This window comes from Rhodnius prolixus, unplaced genomic scaffold, assembly GCF_049639745.1.
Source record: "Rhodnius prolixus isolate KJV_2025 unplaced genomic scaffold, Rpr scaffold_1, whole genome shotgun sequence".
Classification (NCBI taxonomy): domain Eukaryota; kingdom Metazoa; phylum Arthropoda; class Insecta; order Hemiptera; family Reduviidae; genus Rhodnius; species Rhodnius prolixus.
The window spans coordinates 2,929,561-2,945,426 of record NW_027411581.1 but is presented as its reverse complement, the minus strand read 5'-3'; the positions used below and the strand labels follow the sequence as shown (position 1 = coordinate 2,945,426).

Genomic DNA, 15,866 nt, shown 5'->3' with positions numbered 1-15,866 from the left:
ACACAAAAACAAAAATTAAATAAGGAAATTATATGTAGACATATAATTCAATAAACAATAATGGCAATACCTATAGAGAAAAGTTTATTGAAAAACTGGAAAACTTTGGTAGCATAAGCTGTAGATGTTGAAGTCTTAGGGCTAGCCACTGAGAGTAGCACCTGTATTAAACTTTTATCTGGAGAACTGTCAAACATAATCTCCAGTGCTTGCCTTCCAGCTGGTTTCTCCAGCTGCCCTTCTATCCAGCTCAAACATTCATATAATATTTTCTCATTAACGGCATCACTGTACAAAATTGAGACTGTTATTCGACTTTCTTTAGGAAAGGAGTAGGAGTAAAAAATTACCAAATTTACCTACCTACAAGGTGAAGTTACATTAGTATAATTCATGATCAGATCATAAATATTTTTCATAATTATTGCATAAATTACAACTTGATGTTTATCACTTTCCACATCACCTGGAAAATAAATATATTTTTTTTACAAAAAAAATAATGTTTCGTTAAATAAAAGTAAAAAGAAAAATTAAACTTTATATACGAGTATTAATACGAGAATTAAACTTTATATATCGTACATCACCATACCTAGCGCTTTTTCTAAAACTCGTTGAACGATTTCCTGTAGATAATCACAAGTCACATCCAAAGATAATGGTGTAAATACGCTGACCACTTTGTCGATTACTGCAGAACTATCGGTACACCAACTGTTTGGAACATGAAACAGAAAAAAAAATACCATTTTTTATTATTATATAGTAATCTTAAAAGTATTGGATAACTGGCAACGTAAACAGGATAAGTCCAGAGAATATTTATTGGCGGAGCCATTTAAGTCCCTCCTCACCAACAACATCGACAGCTTTATTCTTTTGGATCCTGCAGTCCCAAAAGGAGGTAGATTTGGCAGTAAAAAGCCAAAGTAAACGTTGTTAAAATGAGTATGTACTACAAAGGCGTCTGGTTTACTGATCTTCACAGACTACTCATGCTGAGTGTAGAACTTTACGATAAAGGGTCCACTGTTGGTAAGACGAAGGTCGATTTTTGAATGGAAGTCTTTGCCTTTGTTTTTTTGCAAACATCCAGGGAATGAATGCGAGTAACAGAGTGGGAGACAATACATTCCTCACAAGATACCATGCTTTAACTGCCTCCTCTCCTTAGTAGATATACAAGACAGCAATAAGAAGAGAATAATGGGGAAAAGAGATTATAAGGAAGCGTAGATTCTTTTTACAGACACAAAAATATTTACATAAATAACTTACGTTAAATTTTCACTAATAAATGTAACCAGGCAGTGTAGTAAATGTTTCAATGATGGATTCAAGGAGAATGTAGCGCTCTGGGATAGAGAAGAAACGTGGGCTTTTACAACGGCCATCACGTAACTCTCTCCTGGTAATATGTTGCACGCATACTCCGTCTGCAACATTAGTATTAATATTCATTTAGTAAAAATATGTACAGAAACAGACAAAATATTCAAAAAAACTAACACGCACCCATGGGAAATTCCTCACTGTAATGGTATTCCATTTTTCCAATATAGTCGTCACTGGTGAGGGAAGTAGTGCAGTAATTGATGTTGATAAGGATTGTGTTTTAGAATTTTTTGAAGAGAGGATCGCTAATATATTACGAAATGCTAGTAAATCGTTAGACTTATAGCCAACACCATTGTCTAAAGTTTCGTTGATCTGATAGACTAGCGTGGATCTGGAAAAGAAAAAAGCAAAAATTAGTGACGGATAATTTTCCCTTTTCAAACAAAAAATATTTTACTTACCTAGTACACGCTAGTATTACTTCAACTAATCTCAATGTGTATGGCATCAATTCTTGTACGATGGCTATCATTTGAATTGTCCTTTAAAAAACAAAAAACAAAGTAAATGTTTGTAAAAGTGTGGTGATGGGGGTAAAAAAACTCTATCTCGCTTCAGTAATTGCAGTCTAAACGAAAAAAAGCAGGAGTTGGGATTTTCGCCTGGAGTTTCCTATCGCGAGATGGGAAAGGGCAAGAACTACATGTTAATTTAACACAAGAATGGATCCTTGAAAAGCCAAATAATAAAGTCGCATACCGGTTGACGAATTTTATTTCTTAAGATTTTAACCTTTTTACTGTTTATACAAATATCCTTCAATAAAAAAAAGCGTCATTTCCGTGTCCAGGGATTATTCAAAATATTTCCAGTGAAAACTCAAGTTTGGAAAGTTATCCCCTCTAATGGACCGTGAGAAATATTTCATGAACTTCTTACAAAAGAATAATAGAAAGAAAACTTAACTTGAAAAAACAAAAAAGACTCACTTTAATGAATCTGAATCAGGTGAAGTCATTTTACTATTGAAATCAGCATAAGCTTGTGCCTTGGCTACAACAGTATTCAGCATGCACAATTCCATTACAGTGGGTAAATCTCTTTTCTGGATCAATGGGCCTGCTTCAAAAAAAAAAAAAAAAGGTTACATGCATTTGATTTTATTATTATTATTCTTAACGTGACTTTAAAATAAAATAAAAAATCAATTTGTTCTACACATTAAATTTACCTGAAACTTCAACTTGAGGCGTCAAAGCTGATATACAGTTTTTCGCAATGTTCACATCATAACGTATACCGTTTACAATGTCGGAGACATTTTTCAAAGCGGCATCTGCATATTGAGAATACATTCCTTGTTTGGCCAGGCAATCCTAAGAAAAGAAGTATATGATAAACGGATAGATAATCTATAGAGATATGGGAAATTAGCACTTCAGGTCGATTAGGGATTCTTCATTTCCCATTCCTCAATAATAATAATGAATATAGAGATGAATGAATAATGAATATGAAGTTTCTGTAACTCAACCAACCCGCATAGACACGCCCTGAAGAAGACAATATATTTGTCAAAACGTTGGCAAAAAAGACGAGTTGATTTTTTATTTGACAGATTCCTCGCCAATCTTGAATCCTTGGTTTAATAATAATAATAATAACACAAGGGAAGGGATTAGCTATGAGGTTAGCATACTGGACTCCCACGCGGAGGTCCCGGGTTCGAATCCAGCAGCTGACCCTTAGATTTTCTCTTCCTAAGAGCTTCTTAAAGCTCACTGTCCGGTGATGGACAGTGTTGTCTGTAACGAGAGAACACTGTCCGGAGGCCGGCAGTGCACTGGAAAAAGCTCCGGGCGCTAATAACCTCAGCTGTTGATGCGCCAAAAAAAAAAAAATAATAATAATAATAATAAAGTAGTTCTATTACTGGCAGATCTCACAAGGCTATTCAAACGATACATAAAAGCCTGAGAAAAGTGCGAGTTTTCTGTAGAGTGCACACACATCTACATACATAAATACACACACCCACACACACACAAAACTTCTAAAAACCACTTTTCTGACTCAGATCTCCTCTCAAAACAGTTGTATAAGGTAAAAAAAGTAGACATCAAAAATTTATAAAAATTGCAATAACTCCTATTATTAGTAAAAGGAGGTACAAAAATCCTGCTACGTGTACATTTCTTACCATACATTTCTTATAAGACGGCCCCTCAAAAATTGTTCCACATGAATTCCATCTCACGCACCAAGGTAAAAATCTTGGTATGGTATATATTCAGGGAACTTTAAGACAACTAATTCTGGTAATTCAGCAAATTTGATCCAATCCCAATATCTCCCAACATCGGAAGAAAGAATGTCTTACTGAAATATACATATATTTCAGAAATAAGTCAATAAACATACCTTTAACCAAGGAATAAATATTTTATGCCCAGTTCTTGGACCCCATATTAGTGAATATAGAAGTAATGGAATCGATTCGGTCTTATTGCATTGAGACAGTTTATCCAAATAAGGTGTAGGTGGAGGCAGCTGAAGTAAAATTCTGTAATATATTTAAAATTATAAAATTAATCAGGATAATGTAGTTGATTAATTAGAATGATTAAAATAGAACATGATTACAGAAAAAATATATACACAATTACCTCCAACAAATAAGGAAACAATATTGGATGGCGCACAAAGTAGTGTAGGATAATTTCTCTGTACAACGTATACTTGGAGTACACTGATCGGTAACACTCAGTATTTCTACCAAGGCGTCCATCAGTAAAGGATATTTTAAGCCTTTTTCTGGATTGCCTAGTATAAAGTTGCAAGCCTTTAAAAAAAAAAAATTAATTATAAATTAAAAAATAATTTTACGGAGAATAGGTGGATCACTTGTAAATAAACCTCACCAATCCATCTAATTTTGGTGCTTCCTGTGTATTTATGGTACCATAAGTTAATGAATAGAATCTAGGTCTCATAGAGAATTCATCTTGTGGCATAAATTTTCTGTAATTATCTTCAATTTCATTCCAAGGGCAATATAGCCTAGAAGCGGATCCATTTTCTCCATCTTTAGTGGCTGCGGTACCTCCTAATAGATTCCATTGTACCTAAAATTCATTACAACCTTATAACAAAAACTGTACTGTACAGCCTCAAAAAGAATCATTTTTGTTAAGAAAAGTTAGATACAAATAATAAATTTCGTTCCTTTTTCATGCTTAAAAGATCGATCAACTTGATTTTAGAGGGCCTTCATGAAAACAGAAAAAAAACAAAAATAGATACAAATGAAACTTGAGGAATCTACCTTCAAGATTTTATGGTACTAAGCTATATAATCTATGATTATAAAAAGCTAGATTAATGAAAAGTGGTGGCTATTTAGTAGTGGCGTATTCACTAAGAACTGCAAGCATTCTATGCATGGCTTGTCCGATATTCAAAACTACGTCATTAGTTTCAAACGTTTTGAAGCGAATTTCACTTCGTGATAATCCAGGCAGTCAAAAACCAATTAAAAAATTAAACACAGATTTCTGGCAAGAGAAGCGCCCGATATTGTTTTCTCACTTTAAATATCCTTCTAATGCGAATTTTTAATGTTTCAAACATAGATTTACTTAATGAAAGAATGACAAAGATCTTTCTCTTCGATCTCGAGAAAAGTTAAGATCTAGAGGCGGGTATCTATTTCGAAGCCGTACCTCTTAGTAAGGTGACAACTGTCCTTCAGCCTGTCTATGCAGTTCTTAATTGTGCTTCGGATGGCCGAGTATGGAACTAAATTGAAAAAATATCTGTACCACGTTAAAGACCCTAAATACACCCCAAAAATGGTAATTGTAAAAGACTAAAAGGAAGTAGCTTCACGGAATTCATCTTTTATGTGTGAACTCAGTCTATAATCAGATGTGTTCTGGAAGAGCTACTAATAGGATGTTGCAGCATCTTTTTCTGGTAACCTCAAAGACTCGCAGTTCAAACGATCAATCGTTTACACAAAAAAACTCAACAACTTTGTCTGTAACAAGACAATTTTACCCAATTTGGGAGATGAACTTTTGTCCTAGATTGGTTTAATGTTGTTGATGTTCTTCTTTAGGGCCATGTGATCTGTGCAAAGACTTATAGATGGTATATGACTGTAGCCATTCCAAGAAAAATTGATAAGTAATCTTTGGATAAGGTTATAGCATTAAGTATTCATGCATTGCAATTTCATTAATTTTTCTGCCATAACTCAAGAATACACTAAAAATCTCACCTGTTCCAACAGTGTACTTGGTGGATCGTAAAGATGTTTAATTAAATAATCAAGGAGCAACAGTAGTCTTGACAGGTGTAAAATTTGTGATTCACGTAAAACTCCGCGCACTTTTTCCGATGTATGTACAACACCACTTGTACACATTAACAGTACAGATTTCTTTTGCATCAAATTCAATGAATGAAACAGAAATAACATTAACTGTGCATGTTCAACATTCAAATCTGTAAAAAGAAGAAAAATAAGAAGCCTGTTTTAATCTGTTTTCGATTCTTTAAAATGCTGTCGTTTTAAAATAAACTTGAGTAAAAAAAAAAAAGTTAACCTTCGTTTTCTACATCAACATTCGACACAGGTGTGGATATATTTTCTACTAAAGTGTTTATTAGTCTTGTCCAAATGCTAATACAAGCCGCCTCTTTTTCAGCTTGGTGCTTCAGAAGAAGTACCTGAAAAATGAAATTAACTATTTAGAAGAAATGAGTTTTCCACAGAGACAGGCCAATCAACTTAACTCACAGAAAAAAATAACCCTATCTCTGAAGATGATTTGCCCAACTGCTTGGATTTAGAAATCCCTACAGACAAACTCTAGCTAAGAAATAAAAGACTAATACAGGTTCTTGATCTGATTCATGGATGAATCTTTCGGAGAAATATTGTAAAGAAATCGAAAAAATTGGTTAATAGTAGGGAGTCCTATCTCTATCTAATTGCATGAGACCGCTCGCCCACTTCTTTCACAAATCACCGACCAAGAATTGACTCAGTTGGAAGTAGAAGTGTTGCCTCATCCACCGTAATCCTCAGTCCTCTCTCCAACAGATAAATCAGCATCTTGATTACTTTGTCTTGATTGCAGATGGAACCAATGAGACCAAATTAAAATAGCATAATCAAGGGCCCAATTTTTACAATTTTAGGATAAATAGACCTGTTTGTTATTAGCCAAGATGAGCTGATTTGATTTATTTCAAATAAATTGAGTATTGAGTTAAAATTTTAAATTAAAACTTCAGAAACCAACTAAACTTTCCTTTAAATCTACTAAAAGGGACCAAAGCTGACCCTGACACATTTACAACAATCTATCTTCTACGATGAACTTTTTTAAATCAATAGCTTTATTTATAAACGATAAAAAAAAAAAGAATTACCTGCGCAAGAACAGCCAAAGTTCTAGGATATACTTGTAAAGGCCAGTTGGTATTGTCCGTGTTTGCAACAGGACTAACGCCAAGATGTAACAACAGAGTTGATTGTAAAGATGTAGATAGAAGGCCTCGAGCTAACAAATTATGCGTATATCTAGTTAGAGCTTGAGAAAATTCCGTATACAGATGACCTAATGTTTGCCCAAAATAAACTGATATTGTTCCTGAAAAAAAATGAGAATAACATTAATTATTATACAGAGTCATTTTCAGTATAATCGATTAGCAAAAAAGTACACTATTAATCAAGAAAGTTTACCTATATCAGTGCGTGCAGTTTCACGATCTAGATCTCTAATAATTGCTGCCAACATTATCATTTGTTGTTCGGTCAATCCGGATTCAACATATTTCGTCATATAATGTGCATCACTGGTCACTAAATATTGATTCATAATTTTGAATATTTGTGATGCCAGTAGAATATACTAAACAGGAAAAAAATAAAAAGTTTCATTTCTCACTTACGGAAAGATATTAAAAATTTAAAAATATAATAAATGTAAGGCGTAATAAAAGTCGTGAAGATTTACTGAAATGTATTTTTACTAAATTACTGAGAAATATAAATCCAACTTATCGTCATAAATTAAATTTCATCTACTCACTCCATTCGGTTCTCCTTTTTCTGGTATGATAGAAGAGGCACCATTATTACCACTTTTTGGTATAGTTTCTTGGGTATCTTGTGATTGTGTATTTGATGAATTATCACAGTCTGGTACAGAGATAGTCTCTTCAAACCATAAACCAAGCAATGGTTCGCTATCATCGTCTGGACAGAAAAAAAGTGTACTGTTTTTTTTTAAATCACATTAATAAATTTTTAATTTAATAAAGGAGCGAGTGGCATTATTGTTTTATTATCTCTTTGACAAACATCCCTGCGTTATTTATAAAAAAAAAAAAATTGCTGTAAATGATACTATCTTAATCCTACAGCTATCTTCGTTTAAATTTTGTTCTCCCATAAATCAAATTCTGATTTCTCAGACTTGTTTTATCTTCAATTTGTTCATAAATGACATGCGGAATTCGAAAGATATGATTTGATGTAAACATACTTTGTAATCAAAACAACCAGGGAAAGATGTAAAAAATTGAATGTGAAGAGGACGCTAAATGAATGATTTCACACGTTGAAATGTACACCAACTTAAAGAGAAAGACAGGTTTTAGAAGAGGTAGATGTAGATGCTCTAACTGAAGCTGTAGAGTCTGCAGCATGTAAACTATCCATCAACTGGCATCTAAAGTGAGACTGTTCAATTCAAACACTATACTGTTATTTTCTATCATTAATTGAAAAATAAAAAGCGAGTAATACGATTTCTTCAACACATGCTCGGTTAATTTAAAAATAAACTCTATCAGGATGGTGTAGTGTGATTGGTGTCAGATGAGGATACAACAGATCTATATGGGCTACATCTTGAATAACGTATAAACTCGTTGAATTTAATAAAATTTCATATTAAAGTATTACAGGAAATTAAAAGCTATTTGTTAAGCAGGAGTTACCTCCAAAAATACCAATTAGACGTTGTGGATGTGGGGCGGAAGTACTAATTTAACATTTTTTCTAACCAATAAAGAGTAGCTACACCTGGAATTCGAACTGGGGATCTCCAACTTACAAATGAACGCTTTGTAACCAAAACACTCACCTAAATAAAACTTCGATGTAAAACCGACATTTTTTTGTGACTCAGTGCAAATAATTGCATAATACTCACCAACATCTGGAGAACTTTCATCTGAACAGCTCATATCATCATCATCATAGTAGGTAGTTGAATCAGAAGTGCTGAAAGTATCGCCTTCTGGTGGATGCTTCTGAATTCTTTTTAAAGTGCAAGCCTTAAGAAAAATTTTATTATTTTTTTTAAATGAACCTCCAGTATATTTAAAACTGGTAAAGTACATTACAAATAATAATCTTTGTTTACCTTTCTATAAGTAACCGTAGCTAAATAAAATAAAAACTGGTTGATAGGAACCGCATTCAAAATGGTGAGTGCTCGTTGTAGTGCAGTAGAATGTGCATTAATTGATAGTTCTGCAGGTTCAACACCGGCTGGGCCACTGTTAGAGGATTCATACTGTACATCTTCCAATAGTTCGCCCATCAATCTAAGTCCATGTGAAGCTAATGCAACCGAAAGCACTCCGAAGCCTTGTTGTCTAAACAAAGAAAATATAAAACTTTTAGTGCGAACTCGAAAGACTTTTTTACGTACGGTAATTCCTGTAGCACTTGCTTATTCCTCTTTATGGTAAATTCAACAATATGCTTTGGGCCAACGCTCAACTGGGCGAACAAGCGAGACAACACAATGCGGCTCCATCAGAATTCAAGCACCGCAGGCACTATTAAATTTACAAAGAGAAAGAAGCTTCATATCTTTATCTCAAAATAAATTCTCTTCAACCTCTCTCAGAAGAGTGGAAAATGTACTCTGTAATAGGATAGCGACAAGACTAATGCATTGCCACGATCTTCTTCTCAACCATCCGTACTTACTTAAGAAAAGAAATAAATTTTCCTATACTAAAAATAAGCTTACACTTTCATCAAGTTTATCCTGGAAGAACCATCCCTGGATTTACTGGGCGATTTTCCTTTCTCTTCTTTACCAGGCTTTTCAGATGGAATCTGACTTGATGCTGTGAATTGTCCTTGCAATCCAGATATTAATAGCCACGCTCCCAAAAGTGTGAAGTTTTGTAAAATCTAATTCGATGAAAAAGAAAATAAATAAATAAAAATACATTTTAAATTATACAGGACATATCAAATAATAAATAAGAATTCATTACTAAAGACACCTACATTACCACCAGCTCTGGTTGACGATTTTATTACAGCTGAAATATGATTATATATTTCAAGCGCCTTTTCAACAACGGAAGTTGCTAGAGTTTCAGTACTTCCTTCGTCCTCACTCAATTTACTACTGCTACTTCCTGTAGAAAGATACTTAGAGTGAAGATAATATTTTTGAAAAATAATTTTTTGCGAAAGATAAAATGTTTAAAAACAATAATATCTAAAGTTTCAGCTTTCAAACTATGTTAAATTTACAAATACAAGTCGTTGATATCGTTTTAAATCTTCCAGGTCGTCCCTGGAACCTATTTTTTCACCAACATGTTCGAAATAAAAGTAACACATAAAAAAAAAATTCGAACTCTTAGTTAAAACAAAATCATTGGAGTCATTTTTGGAAAATAAATAAATACTTAAAATCTCAGAAACGTATTCTGGAAAATAGCATTTATCCATAAGACTGACCCCTCCCAAGATCAATTTTCATTGGGAAAAATTGCCAAAACAGGACACCAAGTTTCGACTTTTTATGATTTTTAAACAATAGATATACATTCACATAAAGCAAGCGCTAAAAATATGTTTATAGTAATCGGAGGACTATGAAATATCCATTTCGAATGGAAAACTTAATTTTCAAAATTACACATAAATTTTTAACTTGTGTATGGAAAATGTGGTTATGTCCTCATATTAGTGTGATACTTTTTGCCCAGAATTAACAAGTTTTGGAAAGGTTTGTTTTATAAATATCCATTCTTCTGAATTAGCGTACATTTAGTATGAACTTTCTAATTTCTTCACTAAATCGTGATTTTTTTTTAATATTTTATTTACCAGTATTTGAGGAAGGCACCGTCTTAGGCGTAACAGCTGAATATACACCAAAAACACTACATGCTGTGGCTGCTGACAATGCACAGTACAAGGCTGACATTGAGATGATGCTCAATTTCTCCAACCTGCTGGGAGTCAACGGCTCCAACACTGGTAGCGATACAGCATTCCATACTATATTCAAATCGGTAGCTACATACTGTAAACTGGGGACAAAAAAAAATTAATTTTTGAAATAAATATGTGATCATTTCAAAAATAAGAAATAACCGAAGAAGAATTAACTGTGTTGCCAAAAAAAAAAACTTCTAAAGAGTTTTAGAAATAAATAGACAAACCTATGTCTAATCTGTTGAGCTTCAGATAGTGTACTTGGTAAGCTGAATCCTTTCTTTAATATAGCATTATTATATTTATGAATATAGCGAGCAAGATGTGGTAGTTGCAGACAAGTGTCTATAAGAATATCAGCCGCTCCTAATACAAGTAAGCTTCCTACATTTCTTTGTACAAATAAATTCTGAAAAATAATCAAAAATACAATTTAATAAATAATATAATCTTAAAGCAATTTTTTGTAAAAACTTGATAAATAAATACCTCAAATTCGTGACAATTTTCTGGCGATGTTTCCACTGATTTACTATCCGTGGAATCAGTCAATGCTTTCTTAATTACTGAATAATCTAATAATGGAGATGTTAACTGTTCCATAATTTGATGTGATAAGTCTAATCTTGTTCGCATTTTACTTTCCTTGTTTTCAGCCTTTTCCTCCGTGACTGCGCTATCACCTATTTTTGTTAAATTAAATTAGTTCTAATCGCAAAACAGTTTGATCATAATTAATGATTATTTTCCTAAAATGGTAGAATAAAATTTATTTTGCTCAGCATAAGGTTGAAATTAAGAGCCTCTCCATTCTTTATTAATACAGTGAGAGAATCGCTTAGATTGGTACATCTCTTCATCTTTTTTGTTCTACTAATGAAGAGTTACGATTGTCCTATATCGCTTTTTTATGCGAGGAATGGCGTTGCAAAAGAGTTGTTTGAAATCATCAAGAGGAAGAAACCGTCCAGATTTTATCACATTGTTCCGAGAGTAAATTATGTGACGGAAATATTATGCGCTAACGTGCGAAAACGCATTCGGCCATAGAAGATTTCATTGTTAATCAAAAATTGAACAACGCAAAAAAAAGAAAGCAAACAGAAAATGGAAAAAATCTCTTAGAAGAAAAAAACAACAACATAAATTATATCAATATTTACTTACTAGCATTAATGGAACTCATTGATGTTTTAATATGTGGCGGTAATTTTGCATTTTTCATGATCGCAATCAATGCTACCTGATCAGATCTTGCTAGTACTGATGTACCTGAACAAAGTGCTTTAATTGGCAATAATATCTCCTTTGTCGGTAACATATTTGGTACTGTAATTTCCATTTCGCTTTGTTTTTTAAGATTTTTAAGTAGATAATGTAATAGTACTTTACAAGCGCTGCATAAAGTTCCCAATTGACCTTTGCATACTGCAAAATGAAATAAGTTTTTCATTACTAGATAATATAAACTTTGTAAAAAAAAAGAAGCAAGTTCCTTATGGACACCAAATCATAAAAGATCTATAAATGGCCTTCAATTCTAGCTTCGATGGTTTATCGCTTACATTTTTGAAGTGCCAGAACAATTAATTAAAGCTATTTCTTAACAAATTAATGAAATCTGTGATATTTTCACTAATCGTTTAGATACTAATCTCAGAAACTCGGAAGGGTTACTATTGGAGGCACTGTTTTACCACAGAATTGAGTTAATAATAGATCAAGTGGTTAGCGGATAGGATTCCAACGCGGAGATTGTTGGTTTGAATGTATCTGTAGGTCCTTACATTTCCTAGGAGCTTCATACTCACTGCCAAAGAAACTAAAAAAATACCAGGATTCCGTGAAAACCAAAAATCCCGTATTTCCGGTCACACCAATTTTCTTAAGTCGCTGTTTTCAGCATTTTGTAAGTGACACATCCACAAGTTAGAAGACTTTATATCAAAAAGTGGAAATTTGCACAAACGGAAATTTGCAGATTACAATACTTCCTCAAATGAGAAGAGAGAGAAAGTAAAAATAATTACCGCAACTTATCACCTTTCAGCGAACTGCTACTTTTATTGCCCATCCTATTCTTTCGATGTTACCATTAAAGAATTCTTCAACTACAGCTGTTATTTTCTCAAAATGGATGGAAATGCTGACCTCGAATGAAATGAATCAATGATAGGAACAAGAGATAGAGGAAGAATCAGGATGAAGTGCAGCTTGAAAAGGGGACAGCTCAAATCTGTCGAATTCTTCACTTTCTGTTGAATTAACTTAATATTTAATATTTATGGTCGCACAATAAAAAATTAAAAAAAGCTCAACCTCAATATTTCATTTGTTTGTCTCCTCAGAGTGATAAAAAATTCGGAAGTACTTTTTTACTGAGTCGATTTTATAACATTTCTGAAAATTTTCTCGAAAACCGGCTTCAATGATGATTATATTTACATCTGTTTGATAATTACATCTTTAGACTTATGCCAAGATCTTTTAGGCCTGGCACATATTGAGACATGTAAGTCACGAGGGATTTTACCAGATATGATCGCCATGGCTCACTGCGTGGCCATGGGCATGTGTTACAGTTTTAACACGCGAACTTTGCACTAACCACTGATTAGCAACTCAAGCTAAGCCTTCCCAACATTTCCCAGATTTCCTGAGAAGGCTTCACAAGCTCTCACGGGAAGTTCTAGAAAGAGATGGGAGTTGGCAGCTAGGGCATTATGCAAGAGAGAGGGATACCCTTCTCTATCACCTGTTAATTACAAAGGTTTTCTAATTACATTAAGTAATTAGTTACTTCACAATTTGTTAATTTACAGCAACAGAATAATGGTAATTTTTTTAAAGGTTTTATTTATTAATATTACCAGCTCTTATTTGCTTGTTTGTTTAATTATTACTTTCGTATTATGATTTTAATTAAATTCACTCTTATATTTCAATACATTATTTTCTTTCATTGTAATATAATAAGTGATTAACAAATCAGAAAAGTACTTTAAAAAGAATCTAGTAAGAGAAATTAAAGAAGAGTTACTTGGCTGTACTACTGAAAGACAACAGAATTCAATGCTTGCTAAGTTTTTAGGCTCAAAAAATATCTTAAAATAAGTCGATTAGATTAATTTTTTTTCATTTTAATTATTTCATATTTTTTTCTTTTTTATAGTTATTCTAAAATACTAGACTATTCGTATTTGAAACGCTACATACAAATTTATTAAAAATAGCCAAACAAGCGATGTTTGCCTGTTTATTACACCACTACAAGTGGCCTTCATTTTTATTTATAAACAAAGAATATTTATCGACTGTTAATGTTATTTAAATATTATGTTAAATTGTTCTTAATTTTTTTTTGTTAAAAAAAAATAATAAAAAATATTTTCAATAAAAAATGCAGGAATATAACTATACTATTCAGAACCACTAACTATTCTACCCTAAACCGAATAACTATGCAAACAGAACATTCCAAAATATGTGTCCAATTATTAGTTGTGCTTTGCAGCACAATCTTATATTTTAAAAAGTTCAAGTTCCTCAGAATTTAAAGTAAAAATAATAGAATAACATTATGAGAATTTAAACTATTCTGATTCAAGCAGAATATAAAATGTTCTAATTACTTAAAAAAAATTCCTATTCCAATTTCTCAATAAAATTAAAAAATCTTAAGATCGCTGGATTGCTAGAAGTGAAATAACAAAACGTTTGTATTCAACATCCCAATAAACTTGGTAAGACAAGAAATCAATAAATCCATTTTTATATGTAATATTACTCAATTTTGAAGAATTATTTTAAACCAAAAGATTTCTGAAGTACATCCTACTTATTTACGAGAAAATAACTTAAAAACTGAATGAAATGTAGTTTAGAATTAAAAAAAAAAAATCCTTTCAATTTTCAACAGGAAATATACATAAACGATCAAAACGTTTTAAAAATTCTTATAATAAAACGGAAAATATATTAGCTTTATTGATGTAGAAATTATCTTAATTAATTATTACTTAGTACTTGTTTCCAAAATTCTATAAGGAATATTTCCCCAAAAAATGAAAATATAAGAGATAATTTTAACAAAATAGTTAATTTTTTCATTTTTCACAGGAGTGCGACAGACTCCACACACCACAAATTTGATAAACAATATATAAAAATCGATTACCCAACTGATTACAAGAATCAATTATTTTCTAATTTCTGAATGTTGTTTTTAAAAATAAGGTAACATGAATAAAAATTCAAAGTAAAGCTCTGTAAAGTAACGAAAATCGCTGGATAGCTTGAAAAAAAAACAGAAAAAATTAAAAACCCTAATTTTAAATAAAAAAAAAAAACACGGATTTCTTTTGTAATGGAAAGAGAAGAAAATAAATTTAGTTAACCTTTTCTCAAGTGCGATAATGAAGGTGCCGACTTAGTTTAAATATTAACTTGATAAAATACTAGGATTATATAAAAGAATCGCTCACCCGATGATACACTGGAACTAAAATAATCCGCAGCCAATGCACTGAAAGCCGCATAGAATGTTTCGTACTTTTCATCGTGGTTTAATAATTCGTTTTCGCTGTAAAAGGAAATAAAAAGTTATAGCAACAAATTTTATATGATGTACCGTTTAATCTGACTCACCCCAAATCAACACATTTTAAATCAAGTATTTATTATTACTTAAACACTAAAACAGAATGACATAGCAAAATTCACTGTTTACTTTTATTATTAATGGAAGATGCACTATTTTGTTGTAAATTTGCGATAAATGAACATACCTTAATATTATTGCCTTGGCCAATTCGGTAATATCATTTTTATTAAAAGAGCCATAAGATGCTGCTAATATAGGTTTGACTATTGAACCCCATTCCACACCACTTGTGTTCGTAGCCATTGTTTCAAGTTTATGAAAAATGTTGAACTTAAAAATACTTCACTAAGACGTAACAGTACTCCAAAATACGATCCTATACATGCTTATTAATTTTGATAATATTTGCTTGATGGTCTTCTTGAATCACCAAATATACTTTCACTTTTACCTACATCATTAATAACTGTTAATTTAAGGACGGTTAACGGATAATATTATTAATAACTAAGCAATTGTAATATCACACTAAAACAAATGAACTGCTTACGACAATGCTTAGTTTGGTGAGTCTTCACGAATATAAAGTGAGTCAAAGGGGGAGGGAATTCTCTAAGTCAGATGTTCTTAGATCAGTGAACTAAT

General features: G+C 32.2%; 1 protein-coding gene across 2 annotated transcripts in view; it reads right to left on the bottom strand.

Annotated features, from left to right (window-relative positions):
- Positions 1 to 15,810, bottom strand: part of poe (E3 ubiquitin-protein ligase-like protein poe) — a 54,429-nt gene extending 38,619 nt beyond the window's left edge. The window contains exons 1-26 of one of the 2 annotated variants that reach the window (XM_074112893.1): positions 15,406 to 15,810; positions 15,103 to 15,200; positions 11,786 to 12,046; positions 11,108 to 11,301; positions 10,846 to 11,027; positions 10,508 to 10,713; positions 9,674 to 9,807; positions 9,408 to 9,574; positions 8,790 to 9,024; positions 8,577 to 8,700; positions 7,449 to 7,615; positions 7,100 to 7,268; positions 6,784 to 7,004; positions 5,952 to 6,075; positions 5,624 to 5,850; positions 4,263 to 4,466; positions 4,008 to 4,183; positions 3,763 to 3,904; positions 2,573 to 2,717; positions 2,331 to 2,463; positions 1,803 to 1,883; positions 1,519 to 1,732; positions 1,282 to 1,439; positions 596 to 717; positions 364 to 466; positions 71 to 288 (exon numbers count right to left, since the gene is read on the bottom strand). In XM_074112893.1, the coding sequence (XP_073968994.1) occupies positions 71 to 288; positions 364 to 466; positions 596 to 717; positions 1,282 to 1,439; positions 1,519 to 1,732; positions 1,803 to 1,883; positions 2,331 to 2,463; positions 2,573 to 2,717; positions 3,763 to 3,904; positions 4,008 to 4,183; positions 4,263 to 4,466; positions 5,624 to 5,850; positions 5,952 to 6,075; positions 6,784 to 7,004; positions 7,100 to 7,268; positions 7,449 to 7,615; positions 8,577 to 8,700; positions 8,790 to 9,024; positions 9,408 to 9,574; positions 9,674 to 9,807; positions 10,508 to 10,713; positions 10,846 to 11,027; positions 11,108 to 11,301; positions 11,786 to 12,046; positions 15,103 to 15,200; positions 15,406 to 15,524 (4,324 nt within the window). In that variant the 5' untranslated portion in view covers positions 15,525 to 15,810. The remainder of the gene's footprint in view (positions 1 to 70; positions 289 to 363; positions 467 to 595; positions 718 to 1,281; positions 1,440 to 1,518; positions 1,733 to 1,802; positions 1,884 to 2,330; positions 2,464 to 2,572; positions 2,718 to 3,762; positions 3,905 to 4,007; positions 4,184 to 4,262; positions 4,467 to 5,623; positions 5,851 to 5,951; positions 6,076 to 6,783; positions 7,005 to 7,099; positions 7,269 to 7,448; positions 7,616 to 8,576; positions 8,701 to 8,789; positions 9,025 to 9,407; positions 9,575 to 9,673; positions 9,808 to 10,507; positions 10,714 to 10,845; positions 11,028 to 11,107; positions 11,302 to 11,785; positions 12,047 to 15,102; positions 15,201 to 15,405) is intronic. The other variant, XM_074112941.1, reaches the window with a different exon arrangement.
- Between the last annotated feature and the right edge of the window lie 56 nt (positions 15,811 to 15,866).